Source organism: Myxine glutinosa, chromosome 2 (genome assembly GCF_964187855.1).
Source record: "Myxine glutinosa chromosome 2, kmMyxGlut1.1, whole genome shotgun sequence".
Lineage (NCBI taxonomy): Eukaryota > Metazoa > Chordata > Myxini > Myxiniformes > Myxinidae > Myxine > Myxine glutinosa.
Window position 1 is genome coordinate 103,415,766 of NC_136262.1, and position 23,318 is coordinate 103,439,083.

The 23,318-nt window shown below is 43.9% G+C and overlaps 2 protein-coding genes across 4 annotated transcripts in view; one reads left to right on the forward strand and one right to left on the reverse strand.

Moving 5' to 3' along the window:
- Positions 1-856, forward strand: part of LOC137421493 (uncharacterized) — a 34,154-nt gene extending 33,298 nt beyond the window's left edge. For both annotated transcript variants that reach the window (XM_068107608.2, XM_068107609.2), the window contains one exon: positions 491-856. In XM_068107608.2, the coding sequence (XP_067963709.2) occupies positions 491-631 (141 nt within the window). In that variant the 3' untranslated portion in view covers positions 632-856. The remainder of the gene's footprint in view (positions 1-490) is intronic.
- On the reverse strand, positions 807-21,097 carry LOC137421494 (integrator complex subunit 14). Of its 2 annotated transcripts, none has more exons than XM_068107611.2 (12): positions 21,011-21,097; positions 20,388-20,738; positions 17,297-17,404; positions 16,980-17,135; positions 16,703-16,821; positions 16,290-16,432; positions 16,116-16,208; positions 12,300-12,447; positions 12,044-12,177; positions 11,586-11,704; positions 1,854-1,919; positions 807-1,751 (listed from the first exon to the last, which is right to left on the reverse strand). In XM_068107611.2, exons 2-12 carry the CDS (start codon positions 20,607-20,609, stop codon positions 1,506-1,508), a joined length of 1,554 nt encoding a protein of 517 aa, XP_067963712.1. In that variant the 5' UTR covers positions 20,610-20,738; positions 21,011-21,097; the 3' UTR covers positions 807-1,505. The 2 variants fall into 2 exon arrangements, with proteins under 2 accessions (XP_067963712.1, XP_067963711.1); XM_068107610.2 differs by having other exon boundaries at positions 20,993-21,070.
- Between the last annotated feature and the right edge of the window lie 2,221 nt (positions 21,098-23,318).

Sequence of the window (23,318 nt, forward strand, 5' to 3'; positions counted from 1 at the left end):
CAGATCCAAAATACCCTGAAGACCTAAATGGCCCTGAAGACCCAAAAGACACCGAAATGGTCAAAGATGCCCATCCCTCTGAAACGACGTGTGGTGAGGCATGCTAGTAACCTTTAATGACCCTTGTATCAAATTAGGAAAATGCCATAACATGCCTTCTGAGCTGTTTCTGGATTTAGGACCTGATTTGTCTGCCCAGACCCATCTACCCTACAAAGACCATAATTGGAAACCTGCTTCATGGAAATTATATTTTGCCTGGGAGTAACATAGCTTAACGTTAAACAGTTTCCGTTTGCCTTAAGATCGTCATCGGGCCCGCAAGGCTAACCCCCACGCTGGCAGGGAAAATGGCCTTAAAATGCCTGTTGTTGTTTGCCTCTAACAAATTAAGTACCTCCACATCACAAGGATTACAACCCAGAAATAAAGCATGTGATGAATTTACTGCTGCTTGCAGGAGGATAACCATGTGCGCATGTGATTGCAGGTTGTGGACCTCATAGAGAAGACCAGTCGCTTTCAGGTGACCTGTACCACTTTTGATTTCAACCTCTCAGCACTGGAACCAGATGTCATCAAGAAACTTTGGAATTGTTTCCCTTCTTCTGAGACAGAGCGAAATGCTTGAAGTGGATCGGATCGACTTTAAAATCACCTTCAGCATAAAATAATGCAACCAGTTTACAGAAGGTGTGCAAACTCAAAGCTATTTATTACCTGCTTGAGTTTATGAAGAAAATCTTTTGTGCAATTGTGGAACACCAACATTTCAAAGTGGAAAGAAACGGTCCAACATTCCTCAATGAAAAACTTGTCAGCTTTAATTCGAAATAAAGGTGAATTATCCATTACATGTCAGCTTTGTGTTCATTGTCAAGAAGCAAACAATATTCATCTTCAGAATTTACCAAATCTTGAAAGGTTAATTCGAAGTTCTCGAATGTGTAATTGTAACCAAGCTTGCTCTTTCCTTCAGCTCTGGTCAAAGCAAATGAGGTAAAGGTGAGCTTGGTTACCAGGAAGATGTTTTTGTAAATGGGACACATTGCTATTGAATCAGCTTGGACTTCAGACAAACACTGAAGTTTTCTGTCTATTTCTTATGAATGGGATAGAGGGTCCTCATATACACTTGCAAATTTGCAGCATCTAGAAACAAATAATGTTTATCTTTGGATAATTTTGATGGTGTAAAATAGTGAAATTCTAAAATGTGTCAATGGTTTTGGGAAAGGGAGGGGGAAAGGGGCAACAAGCCCTGCAAGGAACCACGTACAAAGACCGAGGTTCATTAAGGCTTCTATTTAAGGGGCCTTCAAAAAATTAACATTCATCAAGTTGTAATTCAAGCACAATTGCTAATGCAGTTTAAGGCAGGGGGTGAAGCTGGATAAAACCACGTCTCAGTAGATGAATGTAAACGATTAAAGTAAGTGCCCAGCCACCATGAGCACTAAAGATACAAAACAAGGATTTATGCATTTCAATGGTAGAGCTGTTGTTCAATCCCCCGTGTTCTCGGAGAAGTGGGTACGCAACGGCACAATGGTGTACTCGTAATTAGCATGTTCTGCAGGGCGGCGCATGGAACGGCGCAACTGTTTAGCAGCGTGGATCAATTGAAAGGCAACGTCTGGGTGCGTCTTGTCAGGCAACAGGCTGCATTCACGTTCGAGCAGTTCAGCGACAGCGTTGGGAAGGTCAGTGAATCCACATGTCAATGCTGCACGCCGAAGTCTGTTAACCTCCTAGGACCGAAAAGGAACGCTGTTACTGTAGTCACCCTACTGACTGAGTGTAGAAACTATCGCAAGATTCAAGTCATTATAATGAAAATGGCAGAAAGTAACCTTGTAGAAGGTTTGCAATTTCTCCGGTAACTTCCTGGCATTCCTGAGGACCCTCTGTATATCACCCTGGTGATCACAAACATCAACGGCTTGGTATTAAAATGCAGTAAAATTTCAATAACAATCAGCCATGACAATGGTATATAGGCTATGAGCCGAGGGGTCGACCATGCTCAATCAGAGGGAGGATGGCTAACAGTTATTTTTGGCAAGGCCAAGGTCCCTAGTGCTGAAAAAAATGTGATAGCAGTGTGAAACTCTTAGCCGTATCTGTGTTATCATCACATTTGTCAGATCACCCATTTATCGCTTTTCGGGTCATTTTTCCCGCTTAAGATTTAGGGGGTGGGGTTAGTTTTTTGGCTCTCAAATAATATCACGTGTATATATCAGCTAGTGTGGTATATCAGGTAAAAGGTTATTGAATTACCTTTCAAATGATGTATAGAAAGTGCACGCCGCACGCGCAGCCCCTCCAAATATTGCCAAGGATCTGGAGAAAGCATGGGAAGTCGGACACAAGTGCTACACAAACTTCAAGATTGAGCGACTTGAGAGCAACCCACCAATCAAGAAATTCCACGACCCTTTGCAACTGAACAAGCTGAAGACTTTCAGCAACCTCACTAAGAAGAAGGAATGCAGAAGCAATGGCAGGGCAGTAATTCTTCAAGCAGACAGAGCTCTATTTGGTAGAATTATCGTGATGGCACAGGGCCGAGATCTTCACATGGCAGAGGTGCTATCTCATCCTCTAGGTCCCTTGCCATGGGCCCTGGCGACACCCGAAGGCCTTCTACGGAAAACCAACAAAGCTGCCCTAGCCACGGCCTTGCAAAGGACTGTGACCCCGGCTGAAAGGATACCCGACAATTCGGCAACAATTATTGACGGGATGCTCCTTATACAGAAGGTGGCAGGTGATCAAACTACATTTGCCGAAGTGGCCATGATTGTCCTATCCATGGCCCTGAAGGATGGATGCAGTAGCCAGAGGATCGATGTCGTCTTTGACACCTACAAGGAGACTTCCATCAAAAACAGCGAACGGTTAACCAGGGGGGAAGAACTTGGACTTGAGCTGAAAAACATCACGGCATCTCAAATTGTAAGGCAATGGCGCAAGTTTCTCAGCTATGTTGGGAACAAGTCAAGTCTTATCATGTTCCTGGTCGAAGAGTGGAAGAAACCAGAGTACATCAGACGCCTACAGGGAAAGGTTCTCTTTGTAACATGCGATGACAAGTGTTATCAGATCACATCTGATGCTAGCCAAGAAGTAGTGGCCCTGGAAAGCACACACGAGGAAGCAGATGGTCGTCTGTTCTTGCATGCTGCCCATGCTGCCGCACATGGATACCAGTCTGTGCTTATTAGCTCAGATGACACCGACGTACTTGTCATTGGCTTGGCATTTCATACCAAGATTCATGCCAAGTTGTTTCAGAAATGTGGCACCAAAGCAAGGGCTAAAATCCTAGACATAGGGAAAATAGGAAAGTCAGTCGGCACAAATGTATGTCAGGCCCTAATTGGAATGCATGCCTATACCGGATGCGACACAGTCAGCACGTTCGCTGGACAAGGAAAACTGACTGCACTAAAACTCATCAGAACCAACAAAGATGTGCAGGATGCATGTACACAGCTGGGAGAGGACTGGGACGTCAGTGAGGAACTGATGGATAAATTGGAGAACTTCACTTGTCTCATGTACGCACCGAAGTCGGGGACAGTGAAGGTGAATGACTTGAGATATCACCTGTTCTGTGCCAAGAGGGGAGAGATCGACAGTCACCAGCTACCTCCGTGCAAAGACTGCTTAACCAAACATGCACAGCGAGCCAACTATCAAGCCGCTATTTGGAAGAGGAGTCTCAAGATGGATCCAGCAGTACCGAGTCCAATCGGGAAAGGATGGCACTGGGATACCCAGGATGGTCGCGTGCAGCTGGCAGTCGACTGGATGCAAGGACAGCCCGCACCACAGGCGGTTCTGGATTTACTGGCATGCACCTGTTCGAAAAGATGCACACTACCCATGTGTGTCTGCATGGCCAGTGGTTTGAAGTGCACAGACATGTGCAAACTCACCACATGTGACAACCAGAGAGTGTATGGTGAGAGTGATGACAGTTCGGCAGAAGACGATGAAGAAGACGACGACGATGACGAGGATAACTTCTGAATTGTAGAACTGTATGGAGAAAGATCATGTACATATGTGTAACAAATATGGTGTACGCTGAATTGATAACTCGTGTACTTTATGGTATGATGTCTATAAATATATGTTGCTTAAATAGAAAGTACATTGTTTTCCTTTGGTTTACTTTATGTATAGCTGGTAATATAAGAGAACCATACAACACGACAAGACTAAAAACGTTTGCATGAATATGATGTAAATTATCTCGCCAAGTTAGGGTACATCAGGATACATACATATACATGGAGTAGGTTAATCATCACATGCATCATACGTCTGTGGTATATTCAAGAACACCACATACAGTTTGGTCATAATGCCTTCATATTTTTAGAATTAGACTTTCTGACACCAATTTCAGTACTTTTTGGCCTATATATGGCTGACATCCCAATATTATATATACTATTTTTAGACCAATAATGGTATACAAACTATATACATGCTGTGGGTCAAAAATCGTAAAATGTAAATGAATATATCATAAGAGCGGAAAGATATACATTTATGGATTTTAGGTCATGGTTACAGCAACTACTGTATATTGGATTTTCTCATCTTTATCAAGGTGTATGAGATTTAAGGCCCAAATTTGACTTTAATCATACTGTTTCTCAAATTCAAAAATTCATTTAATATCCGCCAAACTGAATTTTTGCCTAATTTTGTTTTCATTGGGGATTTTGTGATAAATTTTTGAGGGTTGGCAGAAATAATTATGTTTTAATGATCATAAAGAGGTTACTATATATCACACAGGCACTTTCTATACATCATGTGAAAGATAATTCAATTACCTTTCACCTGGTATACAACACTAACTGATACATATAGGAGATGTTATTTGAAAGCCCCAAAACGAACCCTACCCCCTAAATCTTAGGCGGAAAAATTACCGAAAGCGTTATTGGGGTGGTCTGACAAATGTGATGATAACACAGATACGGCTAAGAGTTTCACACTGCTATCACATTTTTTTCAGCACTAGGGTCCCTGGCCTTGCCAAAAATAACTGTTAGCCATCCTCCCTCTGAGCATAATGTCGAAAATTTGAGGGTCTGGCTCATAGCCTAATATAAATATACACATGCATACAAGATGGGTATTTTTTTTTTTTTTATGGATATCGCCCCAGACAAGGCATACAGCCACTCTAGGTAAGGGGCTAGCTTCTGTAAGCAATAATGAACCGTGCTTCGTACGTAGGTACAATCTTGGGAAAAATTCCAGGGGCATATAAAAGGCCCCTTTATATGGTATGTGCCATGTGGCAAAGTATAGAAAAGAAGGGACATTCCATAGCTTGTAGAAAATCCCAAACAATACAAAATAAGGGGCATTCAAAAAATCTCGTGTATGCTGAACTACCCTTGTGTTCTTGGGAGGAACCAAGTAATGCTTTAGAAAAGTTCATATAAAGGGGTGCCAATTTGATTCATACAGCTGCATGAAGATGAAAATGTATTTTATTTGCCAGATGTAGGGACCCTTTATATGAACTTTTCTAAAGCATTACTTGGTTCCTCCTAAGAACACAAGGGTAGTCCAGCATACATGAGATTTTTTGGAATGTCACTTTTCTATTGGCACATGCATTTTTCCCAAGAAACAAACAAAACAATATATATATATATATATATATATATATATACACACACACACACTGAGGGGAACGTCTACATGTTGCTTCAAGCCCTGTATGTATAACCTGTCGATGCCCCTAAATACACTGTGCATCTGAGGTGTCAACTTTTTTAAATTTTTTTTATTGAGGCCTTTCTCAAAGATAAAGCGTATTCACACTCACCTCAAAGCTGTCGATCCTGGGTTTGAATCCTGACAGCTATAAACTGTCTCGGTGTTTCACAGGCAGGGAGATTCATCAATGTGCCATCCCTCGGATGGACATTAAACGGTCTTCCTGTCTACCGGCATTAGTTGGTGGACATTAAAGATCCCATGGTGTCCTTCACGAGGAGTTGGCGAGCTATCATCAGCACTATGGCCGAATCCCAAATTCCTGCCTTGACTACCTGTCAGAATGATGACCCGAGCAGGATTGTAGTCTAATAACTCCTTCGGGAGCACCAACGCTCTGCATAAGGGAATGGTTCTCGATGGTGGACAGAGTGAAATGCCATCTTAATTCTTGCATCCCTACAGTTAAAGTTTACTTTTCATTCCACCTGTTCTCTGCCACTCCATCATCATCACATTAATCTGACATCGTCTTTGAAAATGCCTCCCACTCGGCCTGACTCTGTCTCAATGCATGCAGATAAGATAGGTAAAGTCACATGAATCGACAAAACGATGCAATTTCATGTACAACCTTCGTTGGACAATGGACATGGCATGTTAGCAAAAATGATTTTGGAGGCCCAAATACAGTCTGACATCCTGCCTTACTCTCCAAACTCTCTGCCGATGGCATCCAAAGCCAACTCCACACACGACTTCCTCTACTCTCATAGCCAACGTGTGGCACTCGATGGAACCCTTTCATCTCTCCCTGTCAAGGCTGGAGTGCCCCAAGGCAGTGTTCTGGGCCCAGTCCTATTCCTGATCTTCATCAGTGATATCTCTGATTCTCTGGGAAATCCTCTATCTATTTGCTGATGACTCTACCATCTTCTGTGACATCTCATCCTTCAGGCAGGCATCAGCCTCTTCCCTCTTCAGACCTTGATTAAAAAAAAAAAAATCACAAGCTGTCAAACACTTGGAATAATCCAGACAAATCTCACACTCGCTGTCTCTCAAAGGACCATCTGGCAACCCATCCCCTCATCTACTTAATCCTCTTGAGGAGATTCAGTCATTCACGCTCCTGGTGTCACTATCAGCTATGATCTTTCTTGGGCAAACCACATTTCAAAGTTAGCCTCCAAAGTCAGCCTGGGCATCCTCTGTCATTCAAAGTCATTCCTTGGCACACTTGAACTCCTATTCACCGACAAGGCCTTTGGCCGCAGCTTGATGGAGTACTGCTCTTCCATCTGGGATGTCTCCCCTGCCTCACACCTTTCTCCGCTTGACGTTGTGGAAACCAAGGCCTTCACGATTATTTGGAATCTCTCATGATGAAGCTTAGTCTATCACTTTGCCATCGCAGACAGGCAGGTGGTCTCTGTCTTCTATTCTGCTCTCTGTGCATTGAACTCCCCTCCCCTTCCACCCCAGGGTTTCTGCAGGGCTCACATCATCTGGTCCACCATCAACCCCCTTCTGTTGAACCTACCTATATCCAGGCTCACTGCTTACCTCCTCATTTGCTCCTCTTTTTCCTTTATTTTTTTGTATACAAGATCGAGGCTCGTGTAAGAGCTAACAGTAATGACAAAAAAACAAACTGACACATAAAATATAAGATAAAGGGAGCGGGAGACAAGATGGGGGGGAGAGAGGGAAGCACACAAGCACAACAGTGGAGAACAGGGACATCGGGAGTTCTGTGGGAGGGAGGGGGCTTTGGAGGGAGGGGGCTTGGGGGGGCGGAGGCACGGGAAGGGGGAAGAGGGTGGGAGAGGTATAAAACACATTGACATTGCTCGGACTTCCAGGAAAGAAGTTGGAATTTCAAAAAATTGGATCTGGGGGGAATTAACGGGGGTAGAAAAGATCAAGGTTTTGGATGGGGGAAGATAAGAGATGGTGGTGAACAGCTGTTTTAAAGACCTGGAGAGAGGAGTGAGATTGAAGAGTGAGGGAGTTTGTTCCAGAGGTGGGGGAAAAGAGGAATGAAGGAGTGAAGGTGAGCAGAGTCTTGATTTTGGCAGTTTAACCATAATAGGGTTGCTGGCAGATCTTGTGCGACCTGTAGGAATATTTGGGGGGGACAGAGCACAGACAGAGCTGGGGGAGCTAGGCCTGGAGGAGTCGGTAGAAGACAAAGACCACCAATCTGCCTGCGGTGAGTGAGTGAAAGGCCCTCGGAGTTAGCTTCATCGTGGGAGATTCCAATGATTCTGAAAGCTTTGGTTTCAACAGCGTGAAGCTGTGGAACTTGTGGAACCAACTTCCACATCCTCTTCAATGTCAGTCTTCCCTACAGGTATTCAAGACAGCTGTTCACCCCCATCCTAAATCGTCCCCAATCCAAAAATTACATCTTTTCTACCCTTCCCCAATCCCCCTCCTTCCAAATTTCCAGTTTTTCCTCGAGTTTCCTTCTGTATCCATCTTGTCCACTCCATGTGTTCTCTCCTGTCCCTCATTACTTCCCATACCCATTGTTTGTCCAAGTCTGTCTCTATCTTGGCCTTAAACTCTGTTGATGTTTCCCCCCTCTCTCTACTGTTCCTTTTGTCCTGCTCTGTTCAGTGTACTAGCTCTTCCACAAGCCTCAACAATGTATTTAATTTTAAAAAAATAGAATAAAACTAGAACTGCCACTTTAAAACTGCTGGCAGTGATGACCGGTTTACTCGCACCCACTTTTGATGCAACCCCACTGTTGATACAACCCCACTTTTGATACAACCCCACTTGTGATACAACCCCACTTTCATTGGACATGCTTTGACACAACCCCCTTGGATACAACCCCGACACACACACACACACACACACACACACACACACACACACACACACACACACACACACACACACACACACACACACACACACACACACACACACATCCCCCCTACCCCCTCCCACACACACACCCACACCCCTCCCCCCACATGCACACCCTTCCAAACACACACACACATCCCTCCCCCCCCCCCCCCACACACACATCCCTCCCCCCACACACACACACACACACATCCCCCCTACACACACACACACACACACATCCCCCCTACACACACACACACACACACACACACACGCACACACACATACACACATCCCCCCTAACCCCACCCACACCCCTACCCCCAAACACACACACACACACACACACACACACACACATCCCCCCCTACCCCCTCCCACACACACACCCACACCCCTCCCCCCCCACACACACACACATCCCTCCACCCCCACACACACACACACATCCCCCCTACACACACACACACACACACACAAACAACACACACACAAACACATCCCCCCTACCCCCACCCACATCCCCGCTACCCCCACCCACACCCCTCCCCCCAAACACACACACACACCAACCCCCCCCCCCCCCCACCTACACACACACATCCCTCCACCCCCACACACACACACATCCCCCCTACACACACACACACACACACACACACACACACACACACACACACACACACATCCATCCCCCCCTCCTCCACATGCACACCCCAACCCCTCCACACACACACATATCCCCCCCCCCCCCCACACACACACACACACACACACACACACACACACACACACACACACACACACCCCTCCCCCCCCCCACACCCACACCCACACACACATCCACACATGTCAATCCATGCACTGATTGCAGAAAAAGCCATTTTAAAAAGAAAATTAACCTGAAATTGCAGACAGAATTATTTATTTTATCTGAGGCTAAACGCTTCTTCTTCTTCTTCTTCAGGCGCTCATAACTTTGAGTGAAATACGATCGAGTTAAAAAGTCAGAATTGGAGCAAATCTGTTTCATTCGTTTGTTAATATGCCTCACCTATTGATAATTCTGCAATTGGAATTTCATTTGTTGTTGAAATGACCGCGGGAGATCGCGTTATCGTGAGCACGTTATGGAAAGACAAAATGGTGTGTTTCTTCTTCTTTGAACAATAAAGACTTATAGCTTCGCGACCGTACATCCAATCATCTTGAAATTTTGCACACTTGTTACTCTTCATGACTTCTACTACAGTATGACGTTTCACGTCGATCAATAAAGCGATTCAAGAGATATCCATTTTCTTTTAAAAAATCGTTTAATTAACGATATCTGCCAAACCACGTGACCTATCGCAAATTCTAAAATGGCATTTTAGTAGACTGACATGCTGAACAGACCTGTGAAGTTTCTCCTCGATTGGATCAAAAATGAGGGAGGAGCTACGTTTTAAAGGTTCATGCTTTAAACCGTCATAACTCTGCAACCATGTGTCGGATGACGTCGCCCTCGCTGACTTTTTTGTTCGTCATGGGCATGCGATTCTGCGTGCAAAGATTGGCCTCGATCTGTTCAGCCGTTGCAGAGAAAAATGGGTTTTCGTGTTTTCACGAAAAACAAGATGGCGGCCGAACCACGTGACCTGCGACGTCATAATTACCATTAAAATATTCTACAGACCGAGTTCCTCCTATGGTGAAAATTTTATCTCAATCGGCCCTATTATTGCAGAGAAAATGCTTTTTAAAGGAAATTAAAACTGAAAATGGCAAAAGCACTGGGAGATGTGGCCTGGCAGGACAAAATGGTGTGTTTGTTCCTCTTTCAACAATAAAGACTTTAGCTTCGCGACCGTACATCCAATCATCTTGAAATTTTGCACACTTGTTCCACCCGATGAGAGCTACATTGTATTAAAAATTCAAGTCGATCCATGCAGTGGTTCAAGAGTTACAAGCTTTTTAAAATTTAACTTCCATTATTTATTGCGGCCAAACCATGTGACTTAAAAAAACGTCTCAAGTAACGATTAAACATCCCCCCATGAGGAACACTTGTGTAAAGTTTCCACTCGATACCTCCACAAATTATGGAGGTGATTCCATTTCTAGTTTGAGATTTTAAAACGTCATAACTCTGAAACCACGTGTCGGATGACGTCGTGCTCGCTGACTTTTTTGTTTGTCATGGGTATCCGAATACGCATGCCAAGTTTGGGCTCGATCCGTTCAGCCGTTGCGGAGAAAAAGGGTTTTTTGTGTTTTTTCACGGAAAACAAGATGGCGGCCGAACCATGTGACGTATGACTTCGAAAATTTTCGCATTCTGAGTTTTTTTTAACTAAGCATCTGGGGGAAAAATCTCTTTTTCGGGGGAGAAAAACTGTGTTTGACGAATTCTAACCTCTTAACGTTAGCATTTTTGATATACTCAATACACATGTTTTTTGTTCCCATTGCAGAGTTCTTTAGAATGAGCCATTCCTCAAATTTTTCCATTGAGCCGTTTCGGAGATACAGATGGGCAAAGTTGAAGGTGTTTTACAAGATGGCGCCCATACCACGTGACCTATGACGTCATCATTAGCATTCAAAAATTCTACGAGCCTAGCCGATCATTTGATGAAAATTTCCTGTCAATCCGACCAGCGGTTGCTGAGAAACTTAATTATGAAGTTTTCGGAGGTGCAAAATAGGGTGGAAGAATAATAATAATAATAATAATAAGAAAAACTCTAGCAGTAATAATAGGTTACTCTCCATTTAATGGAGAGTAAACCTAATAAAATAATGGTTTCCTGTGTCTTTATTATATACTGGAAGGGTACCCGTCTCTGACTGGTTCATAGATGTCTCACCTCAATGATTTATTTTATTTTATCTTGGGCTAGAAAAAAAAGAAAAGAACACAAACCTTACTCATTAACTTTGCATTATTGGTCCCGAGGTCAAGATACCTGCAAGGCACTCGGTTTGATCCACACGACCACGTTCTGTGCATAGCTTCGCTTGGATTCTGGAATCACTGGGAAAGGCATCCTTGAGTTGTCCTCCCCATAAGGATTCTCTGCAAAATCTAACAACCAAGATCCACACAATTGCTGGTATGTACGTTCCTCAAAGCTGGATGCAAACTGCTACAAAGGTGTGATGGTGATTTTAACAAAGGTGACCACACAACAAAGTCTTTATAAACCCAAACTTCAATACAAGGCACTTCAGAACATTATTCTATCCCCAAAAAAATGTAACCTGATGCAATCGACATTTCATGATAGATACCTGTTCAGAGAAATGTAATTCCAAGAGGCAAAGCTTCCATCCCACACTCTCTCCTTTCCCAGTAGGCCAAAGCTATTACGATCACCCCCTCCCCCATTTCTCCTCCAATCCCCAACAAAAATGACCCCGGCACCTGAGATAGGTGTGAGTCGGTCGAGCCGTCCGAGCCAGGGCATCATCTCCGTGCCAGGGAAGAACAAGGACAACATTAAATTGGATTTCTTTTTGCTGTCTGCCTGAGAATGGAGCATGCCCAGCCACTCGGGACTGCACCCGACACATGAAGCGCTACTTAACACCATCACAACTCGGTTAACGTTCGAGAATGAACGTTTGGAAGTTATCACCGTTTGCATCGTTCCATTATAAGCTTCCTCCACAAAACTCACCCAAGCTGTACCATGGCCACCATTGCTTCCACTTTGAGGCTCCCATGCAGCAGAACGCAGAAGGATGGGCGGCTGCCAGCTTTCTGTACGCTCACCTCTTCCTCGCCACCCTCCTCGACGTGAGGAGCACCACCTTCGTCACCTCCATCTACAAGCACGTCCCTACTGTAAGCACTTTAATGCCATTTATGGGATAAATAAGTCACGTGGGAATGGGGGTGGTAAAGTGGTGTGAAGGTTTGGGAGCACACAAGGCAAAATCGATATAAAAGTTGTTACAGGAAGCTTTTGTGCACGTTAAGTCACATGACCACATTCTGAGCATGCCTTCCTTGGCATGTTTTGCATTTCCTAAGTCAGCACTGATGCTTTACCCTTCACGTGGTCACATTGCCCCAAATATATGGCACCAGTGTTTTAAATCGAAATTTTACACTACCAAGGCTGCCCAAACGAAATGGAAATCGGGTCACTCACATACCCGCGTCAATAATGCTCCAAAAATAATAATAATAATGAATAACAAGAATTCTGAGTATTGCGCTGCAATACATGTCCCTTAAGGTGCAGTCACACTATAACGTATAGCAGTAACTTATGCCGACGTATGTGAATTTTCACCAACACGCTGGTGTACGTTGACATAAGTTAGGGGTAGGTTTGGTATAAGTTGTATACGTTAAAAGCACGCTGGTATAAGCTGGCATACGTTGTTGTACGCAGAGGCCGAAATAAATTTTTGTGCATGCACAAAAATTTTGGGGGTATGCCGACGTCCTCTTCATAGGTTAGGCATACGCTAGACATACGTTAAATACGTTAGAGGTAGGTTACTCATACGTCGAGATACGTTGGCATGAAGGTGTACCATACAGCTAACTTATTGATAACCTATGAGTAACTTATTTCTAACCTATATCTGACGTATCTGCAACGCATATTGACGTATTCAGACGTATTAGACGTATGTCTGACGATGGAGTAACTTATTGAACGTGTTTCTACCGTACAACTAGCGTATTATTGGCGTTTTGCCAGCGTTTTGCGGTCACTGTATATATGGGGGCCTGTGAGTAGCTCACCATCACTTCTCCACCCGTCCTCTACCTCGGCCCCTGGCAGACGTCTCGTTTGCTGTCTTCTTCGTTTTCTTGGGTGCCATGTTGATGTTGATAGCTCGCTGTACTGTAGAGATCGGCGCCGTATTTATGCAGAACGTCACGTGATCGTCGGCAACACGCCGAGCGCGCTGCGCATAGGTTTCTCATAAGTATGTTGGGTGGGCATAAGTTGTATATGTTGTATGTTGGGCATAAGTTGTTGTTGGGCATAAGTAAGATAACATATATGTTGGGCATAAGTCGAGAACGCTGGACATACGCTGTGATACGCTGTCATAAGTTATATATAAGTTAGTGATAGGTTACTAATAGGTTAGACATACGCTATGTATATGTTCAATACGTTATGCATACGCCCAATTTATTCATGCTGTCGAATTTTCGATGCTTTTTTGGGCGTATGCCGACGTGTTGACATTATTTTATGATTTTTCATACGCTAGATATAAGTTTCTCTAAAACGTCATAGTGTGACTGCACCTTTACCGGCAGTCTGTCGTCCGGAAAACTGTTGGGGAAATTACCAAAGTTCAAAGTGCCATCACTTTGTCAAAAATGATCGAAACGTCGTGAAGTTCAAACTTGATCTGTAACTTATCATGAGGAAACCATGTACCAAGTTTGAAATCATTAGCATTAAGAGTTTAGAAAAAAAAGTCCGGAAAACTGTTCTTTGCGTGACGGACGGACAGACGGAGTGATGGAGTGCAAACCTATAGTCCCCTCTGGTGTACACCGGTAGGGGACTAATAACGCAGAAGAATAATAATAATGCTCCAGAATGCAATATTGACGTTGTGGTCAATGCACACTCACCTACCCGCAGGATTCTTCCAGCATCGTTGTCTTGGATTTGCAGCCAAATCGGCGATTGGAAGCATCGCTGGTTGCATCATCACCGATATGCATAAGTGTTACAACTATGCTAAATTGATGTCCAATAAAACCATGATTGGATAATTTCAGCAAGGGTTAGTTTTTCTTTTTAAATATTACATCAGGTAATGGTTAACAATCTGTCCATCATCAAAACAAAACTAAAGTAATGAAACATCTGTCAGAGACCGAGGACTTGCTTCTTTTTTTTTTTTTTCGGCCATTTTGAATCAAAATGGTGGAAAATCTATACATGCATATACGCTAAGCAATAGAAGGTAACTGAGCAAGTGTATGTGCAACCACTAATTTATACAAATTTATAAAAATACCACCACAAATACACAAATGTTCCGGAATTTGGAAAAAAAAAATCAAATTTTTTTTCATCATTAACATATTTCATTCCCCATGGAGAGTTCTTCACAATGAGCCATGTCTCAATTTCTTCTATTCAGCACTTTCGGAGATATAGAGGTGCAAAGTTTTTCGGTTTTTCCAAGATGGCGGCCGAACCACATGACTGATATCATTTTTTTTTTTTCTCCACCAGTTTATGCCGTCATGGCGCTCAATAAATTGCATCTTGATTGGATGAAGTTTTGTACTTGTCGAATTATGACGTCATAATGGAGGCCTTGGGCCTGGAGAGTTAAAAATTGGGCACAGTCTATTCCAGGGCAAGGCAAATATGTGTGTAAAGTATGGCGATGCTATGTGCAACGATGTAGACGTAGTACTGTGCACAAACAGACAGACAGACAGACAGACTAGAAATCGGTCAGAGACTGAGGACTTGCCGGAATGTACTTTTTTAAAAATCGGCCATTTTGGATCAAAATAATAATACATAAGGACATGGGTTGAATCCCTGCTTGAGAGAATGCCAACCCCCCCCCCCCCCCCCCCCACCATCACGGTCATCTCTCCAACTCACAATTCCACGAGATATGCGGAAAGGACGACCCAAAACCAATTATCTTCTTTTTGATTCGTATATAAACATCATTAAAAGTAAATAATGACCTCTGCCAAAGTTCAAACGACGTGGGTTTAATCTCTACATGAGAGAATTCCACATAGCTATTTGGGTGGTGTATAAGCTAACAGATCGCTGTCTCCATCGATCTTGCCAAGGCCGTAACACCTATCGGCTCAAAATCCTTTTAACTGTTGACTTGGTAGTTTTTACAATGAAGGAAACACGTATCGGGAGTACATACCACATAGCGATTGTGAATGTGACAGCTCTGAGGTGTCTTTCGCTTCGCATCGCAGTGACGGCGAGCACCAACATGGCGGCTGTAAGATTAAAATCTGGCTTCAAGCCCCCTCACCACCCAAAATCTATTCCGGCGAATATATTCCGGCAAGTAACAAACCAACCAACATACTTGCCGGAATCTATTCCGGCAAGTAACAAACGGACAAACGGACAGGTGAAAACATAACCTCCATCCCCCTTTGGTGGCTGAGGTAACAAAACCAGGATGAAGGTCCCAAAGAAAATCCGCCTCATCGCAGCTTCATTTAAACCTTCGAATCCTTCCGCTGTATCACTCCGCCTTGCCCCGGCTTTACGCTGCGGTCACGATTTTCACGTTTTGGGTGACCTTGAGCTTGACCTTGGGCCGAGAGAGTTAAAAATTGGGCACAGTCTATTCCAGGGCAAGGGAAATATGTCTGTAAAGTATGGCGATGCTATGTGCAACGATGCAGACGTAGTACTGCGCACAAACAGACAGACAGACAAACCAACCAACATACTTGCCGGATTTTTTTTCCAGCAAGTAATAATTTACACCCAACGGCAACTCACCCTTTGTGGCGCTTGTTGGTAAGACAAGGTGTCGAGAGAGCACAGGTGGGCTGGCGACGTCACCAATCTCAATAAACCCCACGATTTGCATATCTGTGGACAGGAAGTAAATAAAGCTCTTGTACAGTCACGCAGGGCTGGTGAACGGTCCTCACTGTGGATGTGAAGTCGCACCTGTGGAGATTGTGATCGGGTGTGGTTCAAGCTGGTTTTCAGGCACGATGGGTTCCGGACGTGGAAAGAGGTGGACTTCGGAAGACAGGTGTCCACAGTGCAGAATCGACAAAAATGGTGAAAATGCGTCATCAATGAGCTTGCTGCAAATAATGGGTAAGGAAAAAACATTCTCAAGAGTTTCTGGCATATCAAGCACGCCCAAAATCATCGATATAACCGCGATATTTACATAACACAGATCCAAGGCTCATACAAGAGCTTGCACACAACATACGTGCAGAGAACAACGTTAGGAGATGTCATCATAGTTTTACATGAATTACAAACACGCTCGTTCATGACAGATTACATATATTACATGTGATTTAAACCTGGGTCCCCAGCATCAAGAGCTAAATCAACAGACTCACCAAAACATGGCCTGTGCTGCCTTGATAGAAATGGAACCCTCCAAGGTGTAGACCTTTCCCTGCCCATTATTAAGCTCAACCAACCTCTCCAAGCTGTCCAACGTCCCAATGGACTGTAGCTGCAGCCATAATATGACATGAATCAAAAGATGCACAATTATTTGATGGTATATCAAGACCAATGTGAGGGTGACCAGCTCGAGTGAAACATAGCAATAGGATATGCGTTTAAAGATTCTGTAGCTTGAAATTAATATCAGGGCCTCCTGCGCATCACCTCTTCGAGGCTGGCGGCACACATCACATAAAGCTTGGCAGGGAAAGCAAACGGCAGGGGAAAAGTGTTGTTCTCGGTGCGTTGTGCTAGGGTGCTCAGCGAGTGCCGCAACGAACCCTTGCCGATGCCAAGGCAACCATCAGTCACCAACACGATCTGCTTGTAAACAACAATATGAAAACATCACTCGGGTACAACCAAGACAATACGCGTATCCCAATAATGGGAATTTGGAATGCAAAGGCAGACATTACTTGGACCGAAGAACAGCAGAGTGAACTGGAATAATAACAATGCGAGATGAACCCAAACCTCACCTGACAGCAAGTGTTAAGGCCCCACTCCTCTTGCACTAGAGTGCTTGCCGTCCGGAGTGCCACTTCAATGCACGTCTTGTCCTGGTCATCCACGCAGCTCAGCTCTTCCTGGGAGCAATGCCTCAATCCATTAATGAACACTTTTGCTCAAATTCGCTTGTGAATGTTACCATTATATTTTGGTCGACTGACTAACTACGCCTTCTAACTACTAACACTACTACAACTAGAACTAGAACGGCACTCAGTAGAGAGCCAGGTAAACAGTTTACGTTTTGTATCCCAGAGTAGACCAGAAAATCACAATACAGAATCACATTTAATCGAAATCATTCGTCCATAACTTTTTGAGATATCTTGCTATTTATTGTTTTTGTCCCTATCTCCCATTGGTGAAGAATCACTGAAAAAATTATACTAGCCGGATCCGGATCTTCAACAAAATTGAATCGATTCTTCCTCGTCACACACCCAACCTGTCCACCAAGTTTCGTACAGCTCCATCCATAACTTGTTGAGATATCCTCCTATGAATAGTTTTTGGCCCCATCTCCCAATGGTGAAGAAGCACTTCAAAAAATTAATAATTCTCATATCCGAATCCATATCTTCACCAAAATCGAATCTAATAGTCCTTGTCAGACACCCAACCTGTCCACTAAGTTTCGTCCAAATCCGTCCATAACTTTTTGAGATATCCTGCTATGTATCATTTTGGCCCTATCTCCCAATGGCGAAGAATCACTTAAAACATTATAGTAGCCGGATCCGAATCCGGATCTTCACCAACATCGAATCATTTCTTCCTTGTCACATCCGCTACATCTCTGCCAAATTTCCTCCGAATCCGTCCACAACTTTTTGAGATATCACAAACGGACAGACAGACAGGGGTGAAAACATAACCTCCATCCACCTTTGGTGGCGGAGGTAATTAATCCGCACCTTGTGGTGGAGTCAACTGTGAGATGTGTTTTGATCCAAATCTTACCACAAACTGGCTGGCCAGGCCTGATGTTAAACTGGAACCGATTTTGAAATGATTTGGGAATATGGACATGGTGCTGACATTAACTCACCCAGTCATCGTGAAAGACATCATGTGACTCGTAAGGTCCACCAACTAATGCTATCAGACGGGACGCACAGTTTAACGTCCAGCCGAGGGATGGAACACACGTTGATGAATCACCTTGCCTGTGAAACTCCAGAATGAGAGCTTATAGCTGGGTCAGGATTCAAACCCAGGCTAGACAGCTTCAAGACGAGTGCACGTACCTCAAGGCCATTTTCTTGAATGAAAAGATACAATTGAATTTCTTGAATTTCTTGAATGATATGCAATGCGAGATGTATATCCCGCATTAAATTTCAAAAATAGTAGGCCACTGTGAACAATTCAAACCCGTTTAACCCCCTCACTCCTGTATTGCGTGGTAATTTTTGGTAACTTATTGCGTAACCCTGGTGTTGGGCTAGCGGCTAGGGTGCCGGCTTAGGATCCCAGGATCCTGGGTTCGAATCCCGGTCGATCGCTGAATTAACGCCAGGGGGGCTGACTCAGCCTGTCATCCTTCCGAGGTCGGCTAATTGAGTACCAGTTCACTGGTAATTCCCTGTTTGTCGCTAAAGGTGGCAAGAAGGGTTGGCGTCAGGAAGGGCATCCGGCCGTAAAACATTGCTTCAAAAAGGGGACTAAAAAACAACAACAACCACGGTTCCCGAAAAAGGCCAACCCCCGCTTGTGGGGAAAAATGGCCTCTAAAGGTGGTTATTTATTACTCCTGTATTGCGTACATAAAAGCATCACGCCACGCTAGATACATATTAAGCAGCACCGTATTTATGGTTATAAACCATGTTAAGCAATGTTGCACCCACAAAGCAGACACTCTGGTAGCGCCTTACGTCCGCCAAAGGTGTGCAGAGGTTATGTTTTTACCCATATTTGTCTGTCTGTGAGCAGGAGATCTCAAACAGTTGTGGACGACTTGTGACAAAACTAGGGGGATGAGTTGGTTAGGTGACATGAACCAGCCAATTCGATTTTGGAAGTCCGGATCCAAATCCGGCCTATCGGTGGGAAGGATATAAAACCTAAACTGTCCAGCTTAGCGGACGTATGCGCTCGACCGAGTCTAGTTTGTACCGTATTATGGTTTGTTTTCGGTAATGACATACAGGACAGTGACGATGAAGTCCTTGGGGACAGTCAGATATATATAGGTGAACATCACAGAGCAGTAAAGGGAGTGAAGGTTTAACAGCTTGTTTTTAGCTCAACTGGAACGAAGTTCAGGGGAGCTCATGCGATTGCGCGTTGTCCGTCCGTCAATCCGTCCGTCCGTCCGTCCATCAGCAAGTCCGTAAACACTTGAAATTTCTTCTCCGGAACCGCTGATGGGATCGTGACCAAATTTGGCACAAATTATATTTGTTGTGTTGTGACTAAAGTTTGTTCACGACATAAAAAAAAAACAAAAAAAAAACATTCGGGTTCGAAGGGGGTTTACTGGGGTCAAAGTGGATCCTGGTTTGACCCCCCCAAAATAGGAATTTGCATTCTTTTCTGAAACTACACACAATTTTAATGAAACTTGACCACAACCTTCACCACCCGTGATGTACCAAAGTTTGTTCACGGCATTAAAAAAAATCTGCTCCTTTGGGAGTCTACGGGGGATTGCCCCCCAAAATAGGTATTTGCTTTATTCTCAGAAACTAAACATGCAATTTCAATGAAACTTCACCACCCATGATGTACCAATGTTTGTTGAAGGCATTAGAAAAATTAGGGTCTTAGGAGGTATATGGGGTTGGGGAGGGGGGTTGCCCCCCAAAATAGGTATGTTTTTCTTTGTTTAAAGTCTTATGATTATGTTAGTATGATTCTACATGCTGCCCTGTCTTCTATCAACCATTCAAATTGGTTTAAAGTACCTTTAGTCAGTGCAGTATGCTGTTTATTCCACCAGGTGAGCGCCAGGGGTATTGCCCCTATGTTTGAGTTATTAGGCTACCGGGATAAATAACTGAGTGTATATAGTTCCACGAGGCAAAGATAATGCTACTTATTGCGAGATGAATGCACCTGCAGCACATTGCAGTCCCTCGTGAACGGCACCAACAGCTTGCAAGCAGAAGAGAAAGCAGCGAGGGCGGTGAACTCGAGGCGATACTGGGAAGACAGGTGCTCGAAAAGTATGCCGAGACCGTGTGCCGCCAGGTGCTTCCGCTGAACCTCATCCGTGGCTTCACCGCCGATGGGTCTCGCCATCGACAGCGAAGTGTCCAGCAGCACAACCGTCGGCATGGCTGCAGCCGCAGGTGTGGACCTACCTGTACAACGTCATCAGCCCACCGGGCCGTGTTGTTTCGTGATATTTTGTCCTAGAAATCCCTCGCTTGCTTTGAGGGCACGACACAGGTATCCCCTCTCATCCTGCAACACACAAAGAACGACATAGAAAAGGAGCTGCCATCTGGACAATATAAATAAGAGTCTGCACTTCAACCAGTAGTGACAGCATTTGAATTCAGACAAGTTTACTGCATCAAGATCAAGACTTTCAATAAAAGTTAATAACTGGATCTTTTTTGCAGTCAGAGAGAATCACGAGGCTCAATGGAATCGATACCAGTGCCATGTTAGACAAAGTGCTACTAATCGACAACTGTAACACATATTATAAGTACCGCTTCGCCATCATATACCCGTTCATTCGACGCAAGGAACTCTTTCACTAATGATTCTCCCTTCTCCTTCATCCAATCGAAGAATCGAAGTCGAACACTAACAGTAATCTTTTTTCTTTTTTTTTATTATGTGAGAACTCATAATATTAGTCATTATTTTGCTCTGTTTTCTCAAACAATTTGCTTTACAATAACTGCAATACTGTACTAGAAATAAAAAATGGTGCCAGGGTTATACACCGCCCAAATTGCTGTCGTTGCAGGAGGGAGTAGGAATTCATTGGAGGTTAAACAAAAACAATAATGTGGAGGGAATATAAAATAATGCTACCAGCAGGGGCTAGACTATTGAATTGTACAATATTGGAAGATGAGTAAATAAGCCACTCATCTTCGTGATAAGCTGGAACAGCCGTTTGAAGAAATTCGGAAGAAGAAGAAGGAGAGAAACATCCCTGTCCGCGCTGTGACCACGAAGATCAATCCCTCTCTGGAAAACCGAGTATTTTTAAGCGGTGAAGGATGCTTCAACATCTGGCCGTCCGTCAAAAAAATGAAGAAGAAGAAGCATTGCAACCCACCATGTTGAATTCTAATCTATCTATAATTCCAGTAATCTCTGTCTGTCTGTCTGTACGTCTGTACGTTTGTCTGTGACCGCTGTTTCTCGACAACCACGGGTCCGATATACTTTTAACTTGCCAGGTATATTGCTGGGGACCCGAGGATGTGCCTTTTCAAGGTTTCATATTAATCGGACAATTACTTACCGAGCTATGTCCAAAAAACGATTCAACCAATCAGAGAGCAGCGAACGATCGCGTGTGCCGAACGTGGAGGACACACTCTGCCTCGGATGGCACATTTGAGAGCGTATTCATTTATTTCACGTTTGCAAACTATGTTGGCGTTAAACTATGTTTTAAGACTAATAAAACCGAATTTGCGATTCATTCGCTTTCCTGCGCGTTTGTGCACGCGATGGCGATTTCTTTACCAAACTCCGGAAGCCGTTCGCTTTGGACCAAACCATTGCATGTAAATAGAGGGGGGGGATTGTCACCGTACTCGCAAGCCGTTCGCTTTGGACCAAACCATTTCATGTAAATAGAGGGGGGGGATATAATTTTAGATATAGATATAGTATGGGCAATGCCCTAGTAGTAATAAAAGAGAGCCGTTGGTGTGTGTGTGTGTGTGTGTGTGTGTGTGTGTGTGTGTGTGTGTGTGTGTGTGTGTGTGTGTGTGTGTGTGTGTGTGTATATATATATATATATATATATATATATATATATATATATGTGTGTGTGTATATATATGTGTGTAGTTACGTAGTTCCGCGGGCGGCTATACAAACATTTCGTATTCTTTTTCATAAAACTTTATATTGTTAGAAAGAGAATTACTTCTAGCTTGTCGGAAAGTTAAAATTCTAAAGATCAGACAAGAATCAAGCGAGTTATGATCAAATAACCTACACCGTTTCCATAATTTCCGGCTGTAACACGTGCCCTTTTGTGGTTTGTTTTCAACGTATCCAATCACGTGACTGTTGTGTTGTCGAAGGAAGCACTAACCGGAAGTGACGTAGCTCCGCGGGCGCGTATGTGGTCGCTGCCTCATGTGGAAGTGTGGGGGACCGGGAGACGGGCGTAAAATCTCTATGTAAATGTGTACCGTGTAGTGAGTGCCACCTGGTGATGGTGGCAGAGGGTATTACAATTTCCTTTTTTACCTGGGCAACACTGAGGTTAAGACAATCTTTGCACGAGAAAAATTTTCCTCCTTCCCTCCCTCCTCCCCCAAAACAGAGGGGCCCTGTCAAAGCCACCTTGCCTCCCCCACTCCCCCTCCATCTCCCCCTCCATCTCCTCCGCCATCTCCCCCTCCATCTCCCCCTCCATCTCCCCTCCCTCTTCCCCCACTCTCCTCCCCCCACCGGCAACGCCGGGTACTCCTGCTAGTGGGTTATAAAGAAGTAAAGGGTAATTCTAATGGGTTATAAAGACTAATTCTAACGGATAATTCCAAAAGGTAATTTTAGAGGGTTCTAAACTAAAGGGTAATTCTCGAGGGTTCCAAAAGGTAATTCTAATTGGGTTCTAAACGGTATTTCTAAGGGGTAATTCTTAAGGGTTTCGTTCTTTCTTAAGGGTTTCTGCTACCAAATGCAGCGTAAAAAAAAATCAAAAGATATTTTAAACGTTTTTTTGAACATTATACAAAGCTACGTTTACAAGAAAAATTCAAATTGGAGTTCTGCACATGATATTTGAGATGAACTTCAGCATTTATAGTCCGTGGGTTGAGTAGGGTTTACATGCAC